This window comes from Impatiens glandulifera, chromosome 1 (genome assembly GCF_907164915.1).
Source record: "Impatiens glandulifera chromosome 1, dImpGla2.1, whole genome shotgun sequence".
NCBI lineage: Eukaryota > Viridiplantae > Streptophyta > Magnoliopsida > Ericales > Balsaminaceae > Impatiens > Impatiens glandulifera.
This window is the reverse complement of record NC_061862.1, coordinates 90,210,854-90,232,382: the sequence shown is the minus strand read 5'-3', so window position 1 is coordinate 90,232,382 and position 21,529 is coordinate 90,210,854. Positions and strand designations below refer to the sequence as shown.

General features: G+C 29.8%; 1 protein-coding gene across 1 annotated transcript; it reads left to right on the top strand.

Moving 5' to 3' along the window:
- Positions 1–15,403: 15,403 nt before the first annotated feature.
- LOC124922189 (protein PHYTOCHROME KINASE SUBSTRATE 3-like) lies at positions 15,404–16,820 on the top strand. Its single transcript, XM_047462924.1, has one exon. The coding sequence runs from the start codon at positions 15,489–15,491 to the stop codon at positions 16,665–16,667; it is 1,179 nt and encodes a 392-aa protein (XP_047318880.1). The 5' UTR covers positions 15,404–15,488; the 3' UTR covers positions 16,668–16,820.
- Positions 16,821–21,529: the final 4,709 nt, after the last annotated feature.

The window sequence follows — 21,529 nt, the reverse complement described above, 5'->3', positions numbered from 1 at the left end:
CAAGGATGCATTTTTAAACATATAATAATAATTTTAGAGAAATTCGAACACTAATTTTAAATATGGAATGTTAACATATTAATCGCTAAATCAATTATGATTGTTAAAATAATTTTATAATTTTGTGTATGTATATATTTTGTAAGTTATATTTTTAATAACTATATATATTAATTAAAATTTTTATACTCATACAAAAAAATATGTAATAAAAATAATTATATCTCTTATCCTAATATTAAATAAAATTATTTTTGTTATATATATATAACATTATATATAATAAAATTAATTAAAATTTTTATCTTAATTTTACTTATTAAGTATAAAACACATTGAATACATATTTTAAATTATTATAATTTTTTGGTTGTTGAATTTATTTTATTTTTTATGTTTTTCGTGTGCTTCACATCACGTGAATTTACCAATAATTATTATAATGCTTAACTCAAGTTATATTCCTAACATTCGAATACACATTTTGGCATGATTTTAAGCTTGAATCACTCTCTGATTTTATTTCTTTTATTTCAGTTTTTTAATTAATAATATATATATATATATATATGTTTTGATATTTTTCTTTTTAAATTTTTTGTTAATTTTAAAATATTATTTCAAGTATATATATATAATGTCTTATTTTATTTTTTATAATAAAAAGAAAAAATTCATCACTTCAAAAACTTCAACATATTTAGTTAAATATATTTTCTAATTTGAATTCATATATAAGAACATTATAATTAAAATAACAAATATTTTAAATTTTTGTATATATAAATAATTAATAATTTTAATACTAAAATAAAAAATAAATATATTATTAAAATCTTTTGCACCCATATATATATAATCTAAATTATCTTTAATGATGCATTATTAACTTTAATCATTCTCAATTCTCACCATACTTAAGCATTTTATTATGTCTTTTGGCCTTTGCTCACCGTCTATAAAGGAATTGTGCGGTCTTCAAGAGTGCATTCTTAAACTTTCAATTACACATTTCAGTATGATCTTATGCCCTAATCACCCTCCATTGAAGAACCATTAAGATTTCTCTTCAATATTTGTTTTACTCAAGCCGATATTCATAATATTTGATTACATTTTTCGGTATAAACATAGACTCTAAATCACCCTCCATGGACAAACCTTTAGATTTTCTTATCAAAGTTTGATTTACTTAACCCTCCATGGAAGAACTATTAAGTTTTGTCATTAATGTTTGCGTTACTCAATTTGACATTCTCTTTTTATGTTTCATCTATCAATGTTCGTGCACCCACATATAATAATTACTTTTACAGAATTAAATATAAAAATTAATATATTTACATATATAAAAATAATTTATAATAATAAATTATTAAAAAGTTATTTAAAATTAATATATGTATATATAACTAATTAAATATAAAACATATATGATAATAAAAAAAATGATTTATTCAAGTATCTTAATTTGTTTTTAATAATAAATATGTTGAAAATACATTTCTTGTTTAACGTAACCTATTTAGTTAAATATTTTTTTAATTTTTAAATTTAAATATTTTTATTAATTTGTTTAAAATTTTTTATTTTTAACAATTTTTTTTTTTTTTTTTAAAATATTTTTAATTAATAATATATTAAATATATATATTAATATTTTTCTTTTTAAAATTTTCGACAATTCTAAAATATTATTTCAAGTATAAAATGTCTTATTTTGTTTATTTATAATAATAAATAAGTAAAAAAAATCGATCACTTTAAAAACTTAATATATTTAGTTAAATTTATATATGAACATTATAAATTAAAATAACAAATATTTATTATATTTTATGGATTTTTTTATATATAATCAATAATTTTAATACTAAAAAGAAAAAATGCATTATTAAAATTTCTTGCACTTATATATATAGTCTAAATTATCTTTTGAATGATGCATTATTAACCTTAACCATTCTCAATCCCCACAATATTTAAGCTTTCGACTATGCTTTTGGCTTTTGCGAACTTTGCGGTATTCAAGGTGCATTCTTAAACATTCGATTACACTTATATTTATAATTAATAATTTTAATACTAATAAAAAAATAGATTATTAAAATCTCATTCATCCATATATATCATCTAAATTATCTTTTAAATGATGCATTATTAACCCTAATCATTTTTCATTCCCACTATACTTAAACATTCGACTATACATTTTGGCTTTTGCTCATTTTATATGAAAGAACTTTGCGGTCTTTAAGGTGCATTCTTAAACAATCGATTACACCTTTCAGCATAATTTTTTGCCCTAAATCATCCTCTGTGGATGAACCTCTAGGTTTTTTTACCAATGTTTGTTTTACACAACCTTCCGTGGACAAAACCTTATGGTTTCTCACCAATGTTTGCGTTACTCAAGCCGAAATTCTCAGTTCATCTTCACCGGTTCTTCTTCATCTACCAATGTTCGAGCACTCACATATAATAATTACTTTTAGAGGGATCGAACCCTAGTTTTAAGTATGAAATGTTAACACTTTACCGATATACCACTTATGATTGTTGAAATAATTATATAATTTTGCGTATGTATATATATATTGTAAGTTATATTTTGAATAACTATATATATTATATAAATTTTCCATACTCATACCAAAAAAAGTATAATAAAAATAATTATATCTCTTATTCTAATATTAAATAAAAATATTTTCGTTAATAATGATATATATATAACATTATATATAATAAAATTAATTAAATTTCTTATCCAAATTTTATTTATTAAGTATAAGATACATCGAGTACATATTTTAAAATTATTGTAATTTTTTTATTGTTGAATTTATTTTATTTTTTATGTTTTTTTGCATCCAACGTGAATTTACCAGTATTTATTATAATGTTTAAATCAAGTCGACATTCACAGAATTCGATTACACCTCTCAGAATGATCTTAAACCCTAAATCACCTTCTGTGGACGAACCTTTAAGTTTTTTTTACTAATATTTGCATGAATCAAGCCGACATTCACAACATTCGATTACACCTTTCAGCATATATTCTCGTTTCCGCTTCATCTACCAATGTTCATGCACCCACATATAATAATTATTTTTTAGAGAGATTCGAACCCTAGACTTAAGTATGAAATGTTAACACTTTAAACGCTAGACTACTTATGATTGTTAAATAATTCAATAATTTTGTGTATGTACATATATTTTTGTAAGTTATATTTTGAATAACTATATATATTAAATAAATTTTTTATGCTCATATAAAAAAATATAATAAAAATAATTATATCTCTTATCCTAATATTAAATCAAATTAATAATGATATATATAACATTATTATTATATCATAAATTTTCTCAATGTATTATAAATATAGCATTTTTTATTTTATTTTTAACTGTTTCAAGGTTTTGTACTAGACAACCCAAAATCTGACCCAAGTATTCATGTACTCTCACATATATATATATATATATATATCCAAATTAATCACAACTTTCGACCCGACAAATTCAAATTAAGAATTATTATATATATAAAGATTATATTGTTATCAAGATTGCAGTAATCGGTAATCGGACATTAATCGACACATACAGATTAATGATTAATTAGGATTAATTGAAATTAATCGTTTTAGCCTAAACACATTATTTTTGAAGAATAATAATAAATTCCATTCATAAAAAGTTAAAAACACTCCCAAATTCATAAAGAGTCGCGTTGGATACTAAAATTATCGTCCAAAAGCAAATAAAGTTATAAACTAAAGTCTAAAAGTCTAAAACACATCCACAAACACATCAATCTTCATCCTATCTACACTCATCATCATTATTAGAGTAAAACAATAGATTCTTTAACTTTTCACCATTTTTTAAAATAAAGACATAATGAGATACAACTTACAAATATGGAAATTAATGTAAGTTCTTTTGTAATGTATATCCACCCTAATGAGATACAGCTTACAAATCTAAATAGATCAAAATTGTATCATCATTCAGCAGCATAAAGCAGATAGTAACTTCAAATTTGTCTAGAATCATCTCAAGCGCAATCATCAAAGTAGAATTGCATAGAGAATTATAGATTATACAAATATGTTGAATTAACCTAGAATAATAATAAATTTGTGATATCTTTGTGTGAACTTTTGCACAAGCATAAAGAAGCAACCACAAAGATGTTTCGTTATATAGTAAATCCTATAAACATATCTGTCTGAAACCTTGATATCTACGATTTATGTATTAACATGATCTAAAGAAATAAAGCGGTAAAGGAGAAAACAGTGTCAAGAGTAGGCATGAAAGACTTAAAGAGAGAAATATTTACCAGTGAGAATACGATTTGGAATGGAAGATCAACAATGACGACACCAGTTTCAGGCTCCCCAAATGAGATGACCGGCGGCTTGAGTAAGAGAGAGAGTAATAAGAATAAAAGTGAGAAAATAAAATTAGGAGAAGATTATTTATATTCTTTATAATTTTATTTTTACATGTTAAAAAAAATTAGACCGAGTTTGACCCGAGTTAACCGGGTTCGACCTGGGTTGATTGTTGACCAGACCTAGTTGACCGATTTTTGGTTACCGATTAGCAAAAGACAGGACGTTTTTTTTTTCCGATTTCCGATTAATTGTGGATTAATCGTAGATTAATCCCGTTTCTTGCAACCTTGATTGTTATGAATGTCGCGTGTTATCAAATATTAGAATTTAAAATATAAAGTCTTATTAGTTTAGTTGATTAAAGGGTTTTAATTACTTATTTTTGTTAGGTTACAAGTTTGAAACATATATATAGCATTTTTAATTTATTTTTAACCGTTTCAAATTTATGAACGGGTGAATTCACGATCCGACCCAAGTATCCATTTACTCATATATATATATATATATATATATCCAAATTAACCAACGACTCTCTACTCGACAAATTCAAATTAAGTATTATATATATAAAAATTAAATACAGCTCTTGACCCATGACCCATGACCCAGCAGATTCAAATTAAGCATATATATATATATATATATTATATGAGAAATGATTAGGTGAGGGAATTCGGTGAGGGAATTCGGTGAGAGAATTTGGTGAGGGAATGACTTGGCATAATCTTATTAGCTGAAAAAATCAAATAATTTCTCTCTTTTCTCTCTTTCCTCCCACTTTTACATTTTCCAACCAATGAAGGTGATGCCAAGTCATTCCCTCACCAAATTTCCTCACCAAATTCTCTCTCTATCACTCCTCATATTATATTTGTATGAATGTCGCGCGTTCATCATATTTTGTATAGAATTTAAAATATAAAGTCTTATTAGTGTAGTTGGTTAAAGAGTTTCACTTGTTTTTGTTAAGTTGCAAGTTCGAAACATACATATAACATTTTTAATTATATTTTTAACCGTTTTAAGTTTATGGGCGGGTCACCCACAATCCGACCTAAGTATCTATTACTATCACATATATATCCAAATTAACCACAACTCTCAGTTCGATAAATTCAAATTAAACATTATTATATATATATATTTAAAATAGTTAAATGCAGAAATTTTATATAAGAGATAAAATGTCACAATGGAGTCATAACTATATTAAATTTTAATATTATTGTAGTTAGTAACGTAGATGAAACAAAATTAGATACGATGTACTTTAATAAACAATCTCAAAATTTTGTGAATAGTTAAAGGAGATAAATATCAATTATACCATTATTCTATACGAAAAGAAGAATGTGACTTTTTTTTATTTATACAAGCACTAGTAGAATAAGGGTCTTCTGTAACGACTCCTAGTAACGGCGCTCAAACGCCCTTACTAATATATTTTATCAGTAACGGCTTTCGAAAGCTGTTACTGATATAAGTACATCTGTAACGGCGATATAAACCGTTATAGATACGACATCATCTTAACGTTTCAGTAAGGATATCAGTAACGGCTTTATACGTAAACCGTTACTAATAATGTATTTGTAACGGTTGGGAAAGAATCGTTACAAATGCTGAAGCCGTCTCTTCGTTGTCTTTACCACTATCTGTAACGGTTATTTGTTAAACCGTTACATATAAGACATAAGTTACCGTTTGAGGAACGTATCATCAGTAACGGCTATCTCTCAAAGCCGTTACTAATAGAGTATTAGTAACGGTTATTAAGAAAACCGTTACAAATAGTCAACCGCCTTTTCGTTTTCTCTTTTAGTATCTGTAACGGTTTTCTTAATAACCGTTACTAATAAGGCTTAAATAAAAGTTTTTCGAAGAAAGGCAACAATAACGGCTTTCTTTCAACGCCGTTACTAATATACTTTCTGTAACGGTTAATGATAAAGCCGTTACAGAAAGTGAACCGTTTTTTATTTTTTCTCTTTAGTATCTGTAACGGTTTTGCGATAACCGTTACAGATAGTGTGTAATAAACCCGCGAACAACTTCCCTCTTTCTTTCTTTTCTTTTCTTCCTCCGCGCTTTCTCCTCTTCTTTCCGATCATCTCCCTCAAGCCAACCATTCAAATCGCCGCCCGTCTCCTCAAGTCGCCAACGCCGCCCATCTGTTGAAGTCGCCGTCGCCGCCAGGTAAGTTTTCTTTTCTCTCTTTTCTTCCTCCGCCGATCGTCTTCTCTCCCTGCCACCCGTCTTCAAGGATCGTCTTCTCTTTTCTTCGATTGAAGTCGCCGTCGCCGCCAGGTAAACTCTCTTCTCCCTCCGCCCTTTTTATTTTGGTTCTATTTTGATTGAAGTAATCTAGGTTAGGATAATCAGTTCTGTTTTGATTCAGTCCAAGATTGGTTTAGGTTAGTCAATAATTGATTTATGTTTTGATAGCTAATCTGCCCTATCTTCTGATATTATGTTAAGGTTTATATTTGTAACTGTTATGTAAAGTCTTATTGTGAAGTCTTATTGTGAACATTGTTTGTGTTGGATCGATTTAATTACTGTAATCGAAGCTGATTTTGGATATTACGTTTGAGGTGTTGTTTTGTTGTAGTTTAATTAGTAATTGTATGAGTTATTTCCCCTTTTAGATTGAATATGAGAGTATGTTTATGACATATGCAGGACTTTTAAGAATATTTGTGACTGTTTTTATTCAAAATAATAAAAAAACAGAGAGTAATTAGTAAACAATAATGGTATTTCTAATAAACAGTAATTAGTAAAAACAGAGAGTATGTTTATGACATAGTAAACAGAAAGTACTAACTCTCACTTTCTAGCCTTAATTGAGTTGAATATCTGTTTTGCATGTCTAAATTATGTGCAGAATTCTTGATTGGCATGGTATATATACAAATGATGCTTTAGATGCTAATATCACTTAGATGATTTTGATTCTGGTTTAGAGTTTGGGCTATGTATTTTCTGTCAACATAATCAAATTTTTGGTTTGCAGAAATTCTGAATTTCCCCGTTTAAACTGATCAATTCATTATTCACTGTCGTTTGAACTGTATAATCAGGTATTCAATCATGTTACTTCTTATATATGTTGAACTGTTGAATCAGGTTTTCATTATCACTTTTTGCGTTTGAACTGTTGAATCAGGTTGCATTAATTTCAATTCTATCGGGGTTTGAATTTGCCATTGTCTTTGTTGCCGCGGATTGTAGTTTGCACTTCAAAATTCAGGTTAGTTCTTATTTACAATCAATGTTAGATTGTTAGATTGTTAGTAGATTATTGATGTTAGGTTAGTGAATAAAACTATGTTAGGTTTACATAATATTGAATGCTAAGTTAGATTATTTTATGTTAGATTTAGGTAAATTATTTGAATGTTAGATTATTGGATTGGTAGATTAAGTTACATTATTTGTATGTTAGATTATTGCATGCATGTTTGGATTATTAGATTAATTGTATGTTAGATTATTGGATTGGTAGATTAAGTTACATTATTTGTATGTTAGATTATTGCATGTTTGAATTATAGATTAATTGTATGTTAGATTATTGGATTGGTAGATTAAGTTATATATTTTGTATGTTAGATTATTGCATGTTTGGATTAGTAGATGAATAAATGATTTGTATGTTTCATTATTGATGTTAGGTTGTTGGATTATTAATTTGTATGTTAGGTTAGATGGAAATCCCAGACAAAACATGGATGACTATACTTCGTACCGATCCTAAATATAGTGAGGGGGTTGACAAATTCATAGAATTTGCTGAAAGGTCTACGGGTAGGTCATCGATTGCATGTCCTTGTGTAAGGTGTGCAAATCGAGTATATGAGAATAAGAGTGTGGTTAGATCCATCTGATTGTATACAGAATAAGACCAAATTATGGTTTTTGGTATTTTCACGGTGAAAAGAGATCAATTGGACGTCAAAATGTAAATGCTGTTGCTGAGAATGTGGAGGAAGATGAATTAGATGATGAAATTGAAGACGAACCGATCAATGAACCACCAAATAACGAGACTACTACCATGGAAGACGAACCTGTTGAAGTTTGTGAGGATCATCTAATGGAAGATATTATTGCTGAGGATCATCTAATGGAAGATATTATTGCTAATTTGTACCATAATGTCAACATTGATAATGAACATCCGAGTGAAAATGAGCCTTTCGTTGATGATGCTACGTTTTACAAATTGTTGGACGATTCGAAACTACCTTTGTATGAAGGTTCTCGCATTTCCAAAGCATCAACTCTTCTTAAACTTCTTCACATCAAGAATGTAGGTCAATGGACAAACACGTCATTTGATTTATTGTTGAGTTTATTGAAGGAGGAAATACTGCCAATTCATAATCAACTACCGAATTCGTATTATGAGTGCAAGAAATTCATTAAAGACATGGGCCTATCGTACGAAACAATTGACGCGTGTAAGAATGATTGCATGCTTTTTTGTAAAGAGAATAAGGATTTGCAGCAATGTAAAGTTTGTGGGCTTTCTAGGTGGAATGTCAATAAATCTAATGGTGCAATTCGAACGAAGGTGAATGGTAAGTATATAGCCAACAAGTCGCTGCGCTATTTTCCATTAAAACCGAGGTTGCAAAGATTATACATGTGTTCCAAAACTGCTCCACACATGACTTGGCATAAAGATAACAATCCCGAAGATGATGTGTTGAGGCATCCTGCTAATTCAATGACATAGAAGACATTTGATAACTTGTACCCAAATTTCTCAACAGAACCTCGAAATGTGCGACTTGGTTTGGCTAGTGATGGTTTTCAACCTTTTGCTAGCGGAAAAACATCGTACAGCATTTGGCCAGTTATTCTCATTCCTTACAACGTCTCTCCTACCACATGTATGGATAAAAACAATTTTCTTCTTTCAATGCTCATTCCAGGACCAAAAAGTCCCGGTGATTGTATTGACGTATTTCTAGAGCCACTTATTGAAGAGTTGACGGAATTGTGGAATACCGGTGTGAAGACATACGATGCAAGCAGAAAACAATATTTTAATTTACGGGCAGCTCTTATGTGGACTATTAATGATTTCCCGGCTTATGCAAATTTGTCTGGATGGAGTACAAAGGGTAAATTGGCATGTCCGTCTTGTAATCAGAACACCGCGTCTTTATGGTTAACAAATTGCCAGAAGGAGTGTTACATAAATCATCGACGATTCCTCCCGTCTAATCATCGATGGCACAAAGAGACCGATACGTTTGACGGGCATACGGAGCATAGAGATCCTCCTATACTATTATCGGGTTCCGAAATTCAATTGCAAGCGCGAGATCTAAAAGAAATTTGTTTGACAAAGTACCTGCCTAAGAAAACGAAAGTTATACATGAATCCCGAGGTGATAATTGGAACAAATTCAGTATATTCTTTCAATTGCCTTACTGGAAATCTTTGATGTTGAGACATAATTTGGATGTAATGCATATTGAGAAGAATATATGTGATAGTTTGTTGGGAACTTTAATGAATTTCAAAGAAAAGACCAAGAATAGAATTAAAGCAAGGAAAGATTTGGTCATAATGAACATAAAACATTCCTTACATCCGGTTGAAGTTGATGGTGTTCTTCGGTGTCCGCCGGCCCCCTATGCACTGTCCTCAGAACATAAGAAACGTTTATGTCAGTTTTTGAAAGATATTAAAATGCCCGACGATTTTTGTTCAAATATTGGGGCGTGTGTAAACATGGAGGAGAAAAAAATATCAGGATTGAAGAGTCACGATTGTCACATTCTATTACAATATCTCCTTCCACTAGCTACACGTGGCCTACTTCCCGATGATGTGTACGATGCCGTGGTGAATTTAGCAAGGTTCTTTCGGTTGCTTTGCCAAAAAAGTTTACAACACGGGCAATTGGAAACATTACATGACGACATTGTCTTGACACTTTGCAAATTGGAGAAGATCTTTCCACCTTCTTTTTTTGATATAATGGTGCATTTGCTAGTTCATTTAGCTTTTGAAGCTTGTCTTGGAGGGCCCGTTCAGTATCGATGGATGTATCCAGTTGAACAATATATGAGCACACTCAAGAAATACCTTAGGAACAGGAACTTTCCAGAAGGTTCAATCAGCGAGAGTTACCTTTTGAATGAGAGTATGAGCATGTGTGCCCGATATTTGGACGATCAAGAGTCAAATGATGAATCCATAAATACAAGTACAACATTCTCCATTTTCATCACTATGGAAGACTTATCTAATGGCACATCCTACACATATGAACCAGGTGATCGTGAGCGTGCTCATTGGTACATTTTAAAAAATTGTCGCAAAGCTGAAGAATATTATAAGTAAGTCCATTAATGTCATTATGAGGTATGATTTGAGTAATAATTTAATCTGTCATTTGCGCAGCGATTTCGTTCAATCATGCCCTCCTAATATTTCCAACGAGGCTCGGGATAAACAATACGTTAGATATTTCCAAGAAAGAGTAAGTAATCGTCTAAACAATTTTCTTTTTTAGTATATGACAATTAGTTTAACAATAATTTCTAATGAATATATAGGTGGAGCAACTAACCGATCAATCCGATAGGACAACGAATCTTAAGATTTTAGAACGTGGGCCTACATTGTATGCAAAGAAATATAACTCGTGCAAAATAAATGGGTACAAGTTTAACACTGAAAAACATGACGAGAGCTTGACTACCCAAAATAGCGGGGTTTTGGTTGTTGGTAATAATGGGACCGAGACTATTAACTACTATGTAGTGATCAATGAAATCATAGAAGTGATATTCTTTTGTGGAAGACGAGTGATTCTCTTCAAATGCAAATGGTTTGATGTTTATCACAAAGATCGGGGCATTAAAGTTGATAAGTATGGTTATGTTAGTATAAATATCAACAGGATTCTACAGACTCAATTAAATGAACCATTCATATTGGCAAGCCAAGCACAACAAGTCTTTTACTCTACAGATATGGCATCAAGGCTTGAATGGAAAATTGTGACACCAATAAATCCCCGTTATTCTAATTAAGGTTGAATTATTTTCTATGAAGGGTTACTTGTAAATTTGTCTTATAAACATTACATTCAATAGCTATCATGGCACCTAAAAGAATGCCGGGTAAGAGTTTAAGCAGCGCGCTACACGACCTTGTACAAAGGACCGAGGAGCATTCAGAAGATCCCGTGCAATTGTGTAACTCTATCGGGGAAATTGATTTGGACCTTGATGATGTCATGAATGTTGATAGTGTACCAAACACTATCCCCGATGATGATGATGATGAGACACAGCCCCCGTCTGAGGAGCAAGATGGAGGTACTTGTGTTTTTGCTTAAGTTAGTTGTTGTGATCCTATATAATTTTTTGTTTAATTTTAGGATCTATTTCGAGAAGGAGACGGGGCAAGAACAAGAATAAAGCTGTTGGTAGATTGCAAGCGGGGCAAAAGATGACTCTTCAATTTAACCCTGTTGATGGTAAACCAATGTGCGAGAATAGGACAGCTTGGTCGAGGCATATTGGGAGTGTCATTCGAGACTCCAATGCACTACCTCATAGGACTTTGCGTTGGTCGGACCTGAGCTCCACACAGCTAGATCACATATGGATGGCTATCACGGTAACTTTTTATATTATTAAGTCCATTATGTATTCAACACAATCTATAATCGTATTTTAATGTTCACTATTTAGGATCCTTTCGTGGCTGTGGGGGATGACATCAACAACTATCGAAGACAAAGTTTATTTCAAGCCAACAAATTATGGGATAGATGGAGATGTCATTGGAACACCATGTACATTAAAGCCCGTGAAGGTAACGAACAAGCGATTAGGGCAAATCCCCCTCCCGAGATCGAAATTAGTGATTGGAATTATCTACTTGATCGTCGCTTTCTCACGCCGAAATTCAAAGTAAATTAATGTGTTTATAAATAGCTCTTACATTAATCATTCATTAAACACAAATTTTTTCTTATTTGCAGAAAACAAGTGCTGTGAATGCGCAAAATAGGCCGCATGTTGTGTACAAGAATCATGCGGGCAGCATCTCATTTTCGCAAGTGGAGAAGTAAATGGTTCGTTTTATCATTGAATAACAAAGTTTATAATGTTATTACGTTTTTATTAATTATTAAATTTGTACAGGAGAAGACTACCGGTACGTCGCCTAATTTTGCGGAATTATTTCTGCACACTCAGACAAAGAAACCGACTCTGCAAGATCCAAATCCGGAGGTTCCCCCTATTATTCAAGAAAAAGTGGTAAGTCGTGTTTATTAGTTATATTTCTTTTATTTATTTTATGTATGTATGTAATCAATGTAATTTGTGTTTGTAGACTGCCTTGCGAACTGCTATAGAAGAAGACCCGAATAGAAATGAATTACAGTTGGCTGAGTGCGCATTCGGGTCTCAGGGACATGGGCGAGTTGTGGGTTTGGGCTCCGGTGTCACACCTAAATCTTTTAGACCTGATACTCGTGGTGGTACTAGCACACAGCGTAGTGACACGCAAAACACACTTTTACTTGAGGAGATACAGAGGATGCGAGAGGAGCGTGAAGCTGAGAAGCTTCAGTCACGGAGAGAGCGCGAAGAAGCCTTACTCGAGCGTCAAATGGAGCGTGAGGAAGCACAAAGGCAGCGTGAAATGGAGCGCGAAGAGTTATTGATGCAGCGTGAAGATGAATATGAAGAAGCTCGAAGGGAGCGTGATAGAATGCGGGATGAGATGCTTGAGATGAGATCGACGATGAACTTCTTATTATCCAGGATTCCCCGTGATCAACTTCCACCTGCCCCTCCCACTCGAGATGATGCCCCTCCTACTTAGAGATGATCCCTTCCACTTGATCGTCGCTTTCCCACTTCAATTCTGGTTAGTTGAAATGTAATTTGAAATACGTTAATTAATGGTTTTGTGAATTTGTGATATGATTGTAGTTTTTGGATGGATTATAGTTTTTGGATGGATTGTAGTTTGTGGATGATTATTGTTTTGAATTAATGATTGTAGTTTTGGGTTTTTGGTTATTGATGATTGTGTGCTTTTTGGTTTTTGGTTATTGATGATTGAGGTTTTAAATAGGTAAAAATTTGTTAAAAAAAAACTATTAGGGTTTAGTAACGGTTAAATAATTTCAAAAACCGTTACTATAAATCAAACTGTAACGGTTTAACAAATAAAAAATCGTCACAGAAACAACACGAGCATCTGTAACGGTTTTCGAAAACCGTTACAGATACAACAGTCTTTCAGTAACGGTTTTTAGCCGGCTAAAACCGTTACTGTTGTTCCATTACTATCTATAAAGGTTTTCGAAAACCGTTACAGATACTCTTGTTGTTTCTGTGACGGTTTTTAGACGGCTAGAACCGTTACTGTTATTCTATGACTATCAGTAACGGTTTTAGAACGCCGTTACTGATACCTGTGAAGTTTCTGTAACGTAATTTTTAGTAACGATTAATAACGGTTTTATTTGCCGTTACAAATAAGTTTCAGTAACGGCGTTCGATGCTTTCAGTAACTGTTTTAGCCCTTACTAATACCCCTTTTCTATTAGTGAAGTTTGATTTAAAAATAATAATTATATATGCATTTGAATTTTTATATATGTTTTAACAGATATATTTGGAAAAATTCAACAGCCATCACAATCTTATGACATGATTTCTTAAATATTCTTGACAATTATATACATCAATTTCTTATTTGTAGAGGAATAAAATAGATTACTGGTAAGTCGATTAAAGATAATGTAATTATAGATGTTAATAAAGTACAAAGTGCTGGTAAACCCATTAATTAAATTCTCACAATATTAAATCATTAAGATAAGACAATATTTGATACAATAAAAAAATGGTCTCATTTATAAAAATAATTTTTTTTGGTTCTTTGTACTTGTCAACAAACAAATGAATACAATGAGTCGTTATTCAGTTCCCACTAAATAAAAAAAAACCTCCTATTTTTCGCATTAAATATTTACTTTTTTTTAAATTTTATTAATTAACTATTTTTTAAAGTTAGCATGCTAAACTTTTGTATATAATTTAGTTTGATGATAAGAAAACACAGTTAGCTTATATCTCCCTAATTTTCGTTCAATTCTCAAAACAAACACATTGAAACTCTTAACATGAATTGAGGTCAGCTATTAATCTAATAATATTCAGCGAGAAAATCATTTCAACCGAGATGTTTAAATAGCCAAACTGAAACATACACAAAATTGTCAACACAAAAGAAAAATACTATTAATTATTTGATTTTGAGCTAAATTGATGTTCATCTCTAGATAAGATAAGATGAGTTATCAGGGTTTATCTAATTCAATTTTTATATATATACATATATTAAATAATGAGTCTCTATCAATGGGCCTCCCCCAAAATAAAACTAAAAGTAGATGGAGTTTTATTTATTTTTAAATAGATTATAAATATAACAAGGTATTGTTTTTATGACAATCCAAACAAAAATAACACATGTAGAGGATATATCTTTTCAATACAAAGAACAATAATTTATCAAATATAATGAAACTTGGTCAAGTACATTATATTTTATTTGTGAAATAGTCTCAACATCTTCATATTATAATCCAAATATCATCATTTATTTTGTATTTGAAAATTTAAAGGATGGATAATAAAATTGACAAAATTGTATTAATTCTCGAGATTTCAATCTATTGTTTCCCTTTTTCTCCTTGCTATCTTAATAATTGCGCGCTACTCTCCCACTAAAACCCTAGTTCTATAAAACTTAAAAAGTCCCATATTGGCATAACCCTAATTGCCATCATTATCAACATCTTAAATTATTGAATCCTCATTCAATATCTTCACCAACTAGCTCAATATCACCCATCTACTCTTCATTCCCTCAACTTTACTTGTATTTAAGTTAGTCCTTCTCAAGATTCCACCTTCAAACATATAACTTTTTCTCTCTTTCTCACAACAATTGTTCTATCTTTCCATTCCTCCAACTCTATCCAACCGAACAATCCAACGGCTATGGAAGGTCTTGATAACTTAAGGGTGGCCTCGTTTTCGGCTTACCTAAACCCCGTGGATCAAGAAAGCTTTGCCCTAAAGCTTGCCTCGGTTGTTCAAGAATCTGTTCCCGCAATTATGTCACAGGAGGAGACTCCTCGCGCGGTTAGCTTCAGACGCACGAAACCGGGAAAAGAGAGCGAAATTGGTATATTCAGTGCCGACAAATATTTCAACATAAAGATGGAATACAAGTCGCCAAAATCCAACGATGGAAGAGAATTGCAAACGAGTCAACGAAATGATAACTCGTTTAGCGAGAAAGAGCTCAAACCCAGTATGTCGACGGTTACTACAAGTGTTTGCACCGAATCAAGCTGGAATAGCCAAATAGCACTCTTGCCTACTCTCCATGGAAATTCATCAAGGCCTACTAAGCCGAAAAGAACTAATGGAAGAGGAGGAAAGTTTTTCAAGGGATTTGGTTGCCGTGGTCCATGTAGAGGTAATAGAGAGGAGTCAAAAGAAATGGTTTCGGATTCATCTAGAAGCCTTAAGTCGGGATCGAAATCCCAAGAGCAATTCGCGTTCCCAATTCTCAATGTAAAGAACGACCAGAATCCTCCGATGTTAAAGAAGCTAAGCGAGGACCCTCGTAACTCAATAGAAGTTTTTGGTTCTCAAAAGGTGAAAAAAGGTGATGAAATGAATCAAATGGTAGCCAAGAATCTCGAAAGGAAACTCTCAATGTTAACATGGGATGCAATTCCCAAAAAATCGCCTTATAACTTTCCAACTATCAAGCCCACAGCCGGGCCTGTCGAAGAAGCGATGAGCGACGCAAGCTCTGATCTTTTTGAGATCGAAACTCTTTCCGGAATCGGCCTCCCCTACTTGACCGTGCCACAAGCAACCGACGATGCATCCGGTTGCATGACACCAACGACACTATACGAGCCTAGCGAGGCCAGCATTGAGTGGAGCGTCGTCACAGCCAGTGCAGCTAATGATTTCTCTTTCGCGTCGGATTTCGATGATCGTAGCATGGCGGGAGACCTAAACCTAATCCCGATGAGTAGAAATGTAGTAGGAACGAAGAACTTGATCATGGCCAAGGGAGGGAACAAAAACAAGGGAGGTGGCTTGCTCGGGTGTAAGAACCAAAAAGCTGTTAGTGTCGTGGAAGGCACCGTTATATAATACAAAGAAAACCGAGATTCTAAACTGTTTTTTGTCGGGTTTTCACACAAAATATATATGATTATCCTTTTCAAGGAATTAGTTTATGATCATGTTTAATAAAATGCAAAAATGTCGGTTTGTTATGTGATGAATTATTCTATATTGTATGCATATTTGTTCATTTTTCTATGTTATCCATCCCTCTTGTCATTTAGGGCTAAAGAGACAAATTCAATCCTATGAGTCTATGACTTAGGTGAAGCGATCATATTAATACACCTAACAATTGACCAAACAATAATAATTCTTTGTTTCATTCCCATGTAGATTTAGGTATAAAGAGTAGAAATTGAACCCTAAATCTAGTAATTCTAGCCAAAAAAATCCTAACAACTAACATATTTAGTCATGATAATGTTACAACCATTTAATTATGAGCTGAAAAATAAAAGAAATGATATAGAATGAAACTGCTCAATCCTCATCCAAGTTCAAACGACGAGATCTTTATTGTGTCCTTGATTAGACGTTTCTGTTGGTTTGGATGAAATCCCTAATAATTCTTATACAAATTATATACCTAGAATTCAATTGGATATATAATTTCTTTAGCACAATATGGACCAATTGATTAAAGAAATAATTAATCAAATTTGATGTTACATGCATCAACCAATTTGAATCATACATATCTAAAATTTGAAGATAACCTTTTATTAGTTTATTCAATTTAAAAACATCACATTCTCATTAAAGAATTCTTTTAAAATTTTGAATATATTATTATTTAAATAAATAATAAGTCTAGTTTAGATAAACTCTTAAATTAATTAAACTATAACAATTTTAAATTTATAATGATAATATTTTACAAGTTATAAATAATTTTAAAATTATAATTTTATAAAAAAAAGTTAGTTTATATCTATAAATTCAAAATTTAATTATTTATTCAAATAAATGAATTATATAAATATGATATTTTTTAAATTAATTTATACTTAATTGTATTTATAAATAAAAACAATATATAATTAATATTTTTAAATGAAAAATGTTACGATTTCAAATAAATTCTCGATTTTATGTGTTTATAAGTGATTAACGATTTTAAGTAATTTAATTTTTAATTTTTAATGTTTTTCTCACTAGTAACTATTTTACAACTTTGTTTTATTAAACTAATATTTTGTCATAATTATTTTTTAAAATTATTAAAACAAAAATGATTTTATTTATATTTAGTATGAAAGGTGTGATTAAATAATTAAATAAAATTATTTCAATTAAAAAATATATATGTTTTACCAAAATCTTAAATTATGGTATAAAGTGTTTTGTTTGTTATTAATTTTTTGCAAAACAAATATTTTTATTTGTTGCTAAAGTGAAAAATTAAGCTTCCAAAATTAAACTTTATAAAGAATAATAATTAGGATATTTGAATAAAATCACTTAATTTTCTTTATAGTGTGCTTTGGTAACATTTGATTCACTCATTTTGTACTGATATATCATTATTTTTATACAAATTTTATTTTATTTATATCATAATGATTGATTTTATTTAAAAAAAAAATCCATGCAGTGGTTTAATTTATGCAAATAAAAAATTGATGCTCCATCTTTATTATATTATTTGTTATTAATTGTTTTAGAGGGAAAACAGCTAAGAGCATGAGGGGCCATCAAAGGCAGGGAATATATTGATAATTTTGGTCCCTTGGAAAATGACATGTAAGTATTAATGTTTTGAGGAATAAAATGATAGATATTTTTTTTGGAAAAGGTAAAACAGTGACCGGTAAAATTAACATTTTTTTGGTCCCTAATGGATAATGTTTCTATATTATTATGTTAACATATTTAAATAATTCAAAGGAGAAGTCTACAATAATAATTAAAAACTAGTAAGCACTTACATTTTTAAATTAAGATTTTAAACTTAATAATAGTGCTTCTTACATTTTATAATAACACTTAACAACACCAATAAGAAATTTATTACGGATTAATTAAATGATTTTATTATTTCAAAACAGAATATACTTTATAACATCAATTAGAAATTTAGTGAAAATACATAATTGACATAAAAGTCTAGGTGGTTTTGAAAATATCATTTGTATGGTTAGTTTCTCACCCAAATGTAGAAAATTTCATTTTTTTTAATGGGAGTACTTTTTATTTTTATTGTTTGTAATAAAATAAGACAATTTTTTGATTGACTAACAATAGTATGAAGACAACAATTAATAATATTAAAAACTAAAAATATAAAAAAAAAACCCATAATATTGTTAGTCAAAAACTAATCAAAATAACTTAAACTAATATGAAAATATTGGCTTCACTTACCATTATAATTGACATAGTTGTTCTGGAGCTTGTGCATCTCTCTTTTTTTTTAAGGTGGATTTCATATTTTGTTTATCTCATCTTAACCATATTTTCTTATTCACCTATTAAACATTTGTTTTTATTTGAAATAATTGAGGCCTAAGCACTACAAAAATTTCCTCACAATACAAATTCTTAATTTTAATTAGGTTACTGGAAACTCAATATATAGACTTTAGTTGTTTCGATTAAAATATTATTTTATTTAAATTAATATTCAAATAAAAATTTATATATATATATATATATATATTCATATATTTAATACTATTTTTTGAATTATTATTCTAAAAATGATTCATAATTTAAAAATGAGGTTAATATAAAGAAACTTCCAAATTATAAAAAGAAAGTATTGAATGGGAGGGAGCCAGTTGTTTCAAGATTAGGGATAAGGAAATCTAACATTATATAAATATATATATAAAATGACGCTTAATTTGAAAACTATCTCTAAAATATCCATATAGTATATTTATATTTATATCTTTTCATTTTATTTTTATTAATTAATTATTTTTCTTTCTCTTACCATATGTATATATATTTTTACACTAATAATATAAAATATTTTTTTCCATCAATTTTATTAACGAAGTTTCATAATTAATTATTCTATGTCGATTACTCTTTTATATATATATATATATATATATATATATATATATATTAATATTTTTTATTAATTATTTTAAAAATAAACCTAATGAATTCTCGCCTAAAATATTATATATATTAATCACGCTTTCTCCAAAATATCCACATCATAAGTGTTTTCTCTTTCTTTTATATATATATTTCTCTCTCTTCTTTCATAATTCTCATTTAGGTTTTTCATATTCGTAGACGTAGACGTATACTCTCTTTCACAAAAGAAGATGTTGGAAGCTAATGATGATGCATATTATTAGAAGATATTTCTTTGAGAAGAGGGAGAGGACGTCGTCCGCCTTTTATGTTTCGTATAAAAAAAGCTTTATCGAAGGTAATTGTCTCCCCTTAGGTTTTTATTTGTTATGGAGAGTTATTGATTATACATATTCTGAAAGGTCTTTAATTGTTATTGATAGTAATAAAAAATGCACTTAAACAGACAATCTTGTTTTCTTTATTTGTTATTTTAAATGTTTCATTTTTTTTATATACCTTTTATTTTTTCTAACTATATGAACGCATGATTTTGTTTAGTAAATATGTTGTTATGCATTGACAGATGAGAGTAAAGTTATCTAGAGACTACTTTTGGATGATTAACGAGAGATTGTACACTTGCTTATCTGTATAACACTTGTATATTTACTGTTTTATTTGCAATTCTTCATGTGCTATGGTATACTACCACTTTATTTTTTTTCTTAATTTGAAAAATCTCAAAGTTTTGAACCGAGTGTCTTTATTTGTTATGGAGAGTAGTTGATTATACATATTCTGAAAGGTCTTTATTTGTTATTGATAGTAATAAAAAATGCACTTAAACAGACAATCTTGCTTTCTTTATTTGTTATTGAAAATTTTTCTTCATTTTTATATACCTTTTATTTTTTCTATCTGTATGAACGCATGATTTTGTTTAGTAAATATGTTGTTATGCATTAGCAGATGAGAGCAAAGTTATCTAGAGATCACTTTTAGATGATTAACGAGAGATTGTACACTTGCTTATCTGTATAACACTTGTATAATTTGCTGTTTTATTTGCAATTCTTCATGTGCTATGGCATACTACCACTTTATTTTTTTCTTAATTTGAAAAATCTCAGAGTTTTGAACCGAGTGTTAGCTTAGGTTCAGAAATTTGCAATGAATATTTTTTTCTTGAGTTTTTGTTGACGTAATGTTGTCGTTTTCATAGGGAGAACGAGACTTTCAATTATTTCAAAAAGATCCATATTTGGGTAATGTGGTATGAACTCTTGAGCTCATGTCTAAACTTCTTATCATATATTTTTATTAGTTCTTGAAATATAACTTTTCTTCTCTTTTACATTTTTTTCTCTACTTAGGTCTTAATTTGTTAGCAAAGTTATCTTGAGACTATATATATATATATATATAATAATTCCCAATTTGTTTGACTGGTTTCAAGTACTTTTAGTCATCACTTTAATAGGTTGATTTTTAATATTTCAATTGATGTTTTGATGGAGATGATGGGTTGATTGGATTCAACATTAAACAACTTTAATTTTTTTTATTAGGTTTTGGCGATAATGGTGTTATCATGGTTATGCAAAGTTGTTTTGGTGATAATCGTGCTATCATGCCTGGAGGTGTGAGCATTGGTAAGTCAGTGAAATTTTGATCATTTTATCATAAAATTCGTTTGTAAAAAGATTTTTTGATTTTTCTATTGCATTAATTCTTGATTTTGTTTGGTTTGTTTCAGGTACTTTCAGCCATTGTAGGCCTGGATGCAAGCTATTGTACTTCTGAATGTTTGTTCACTTAAAATACTTTAATTTTGAAATAATTGTGTTTAG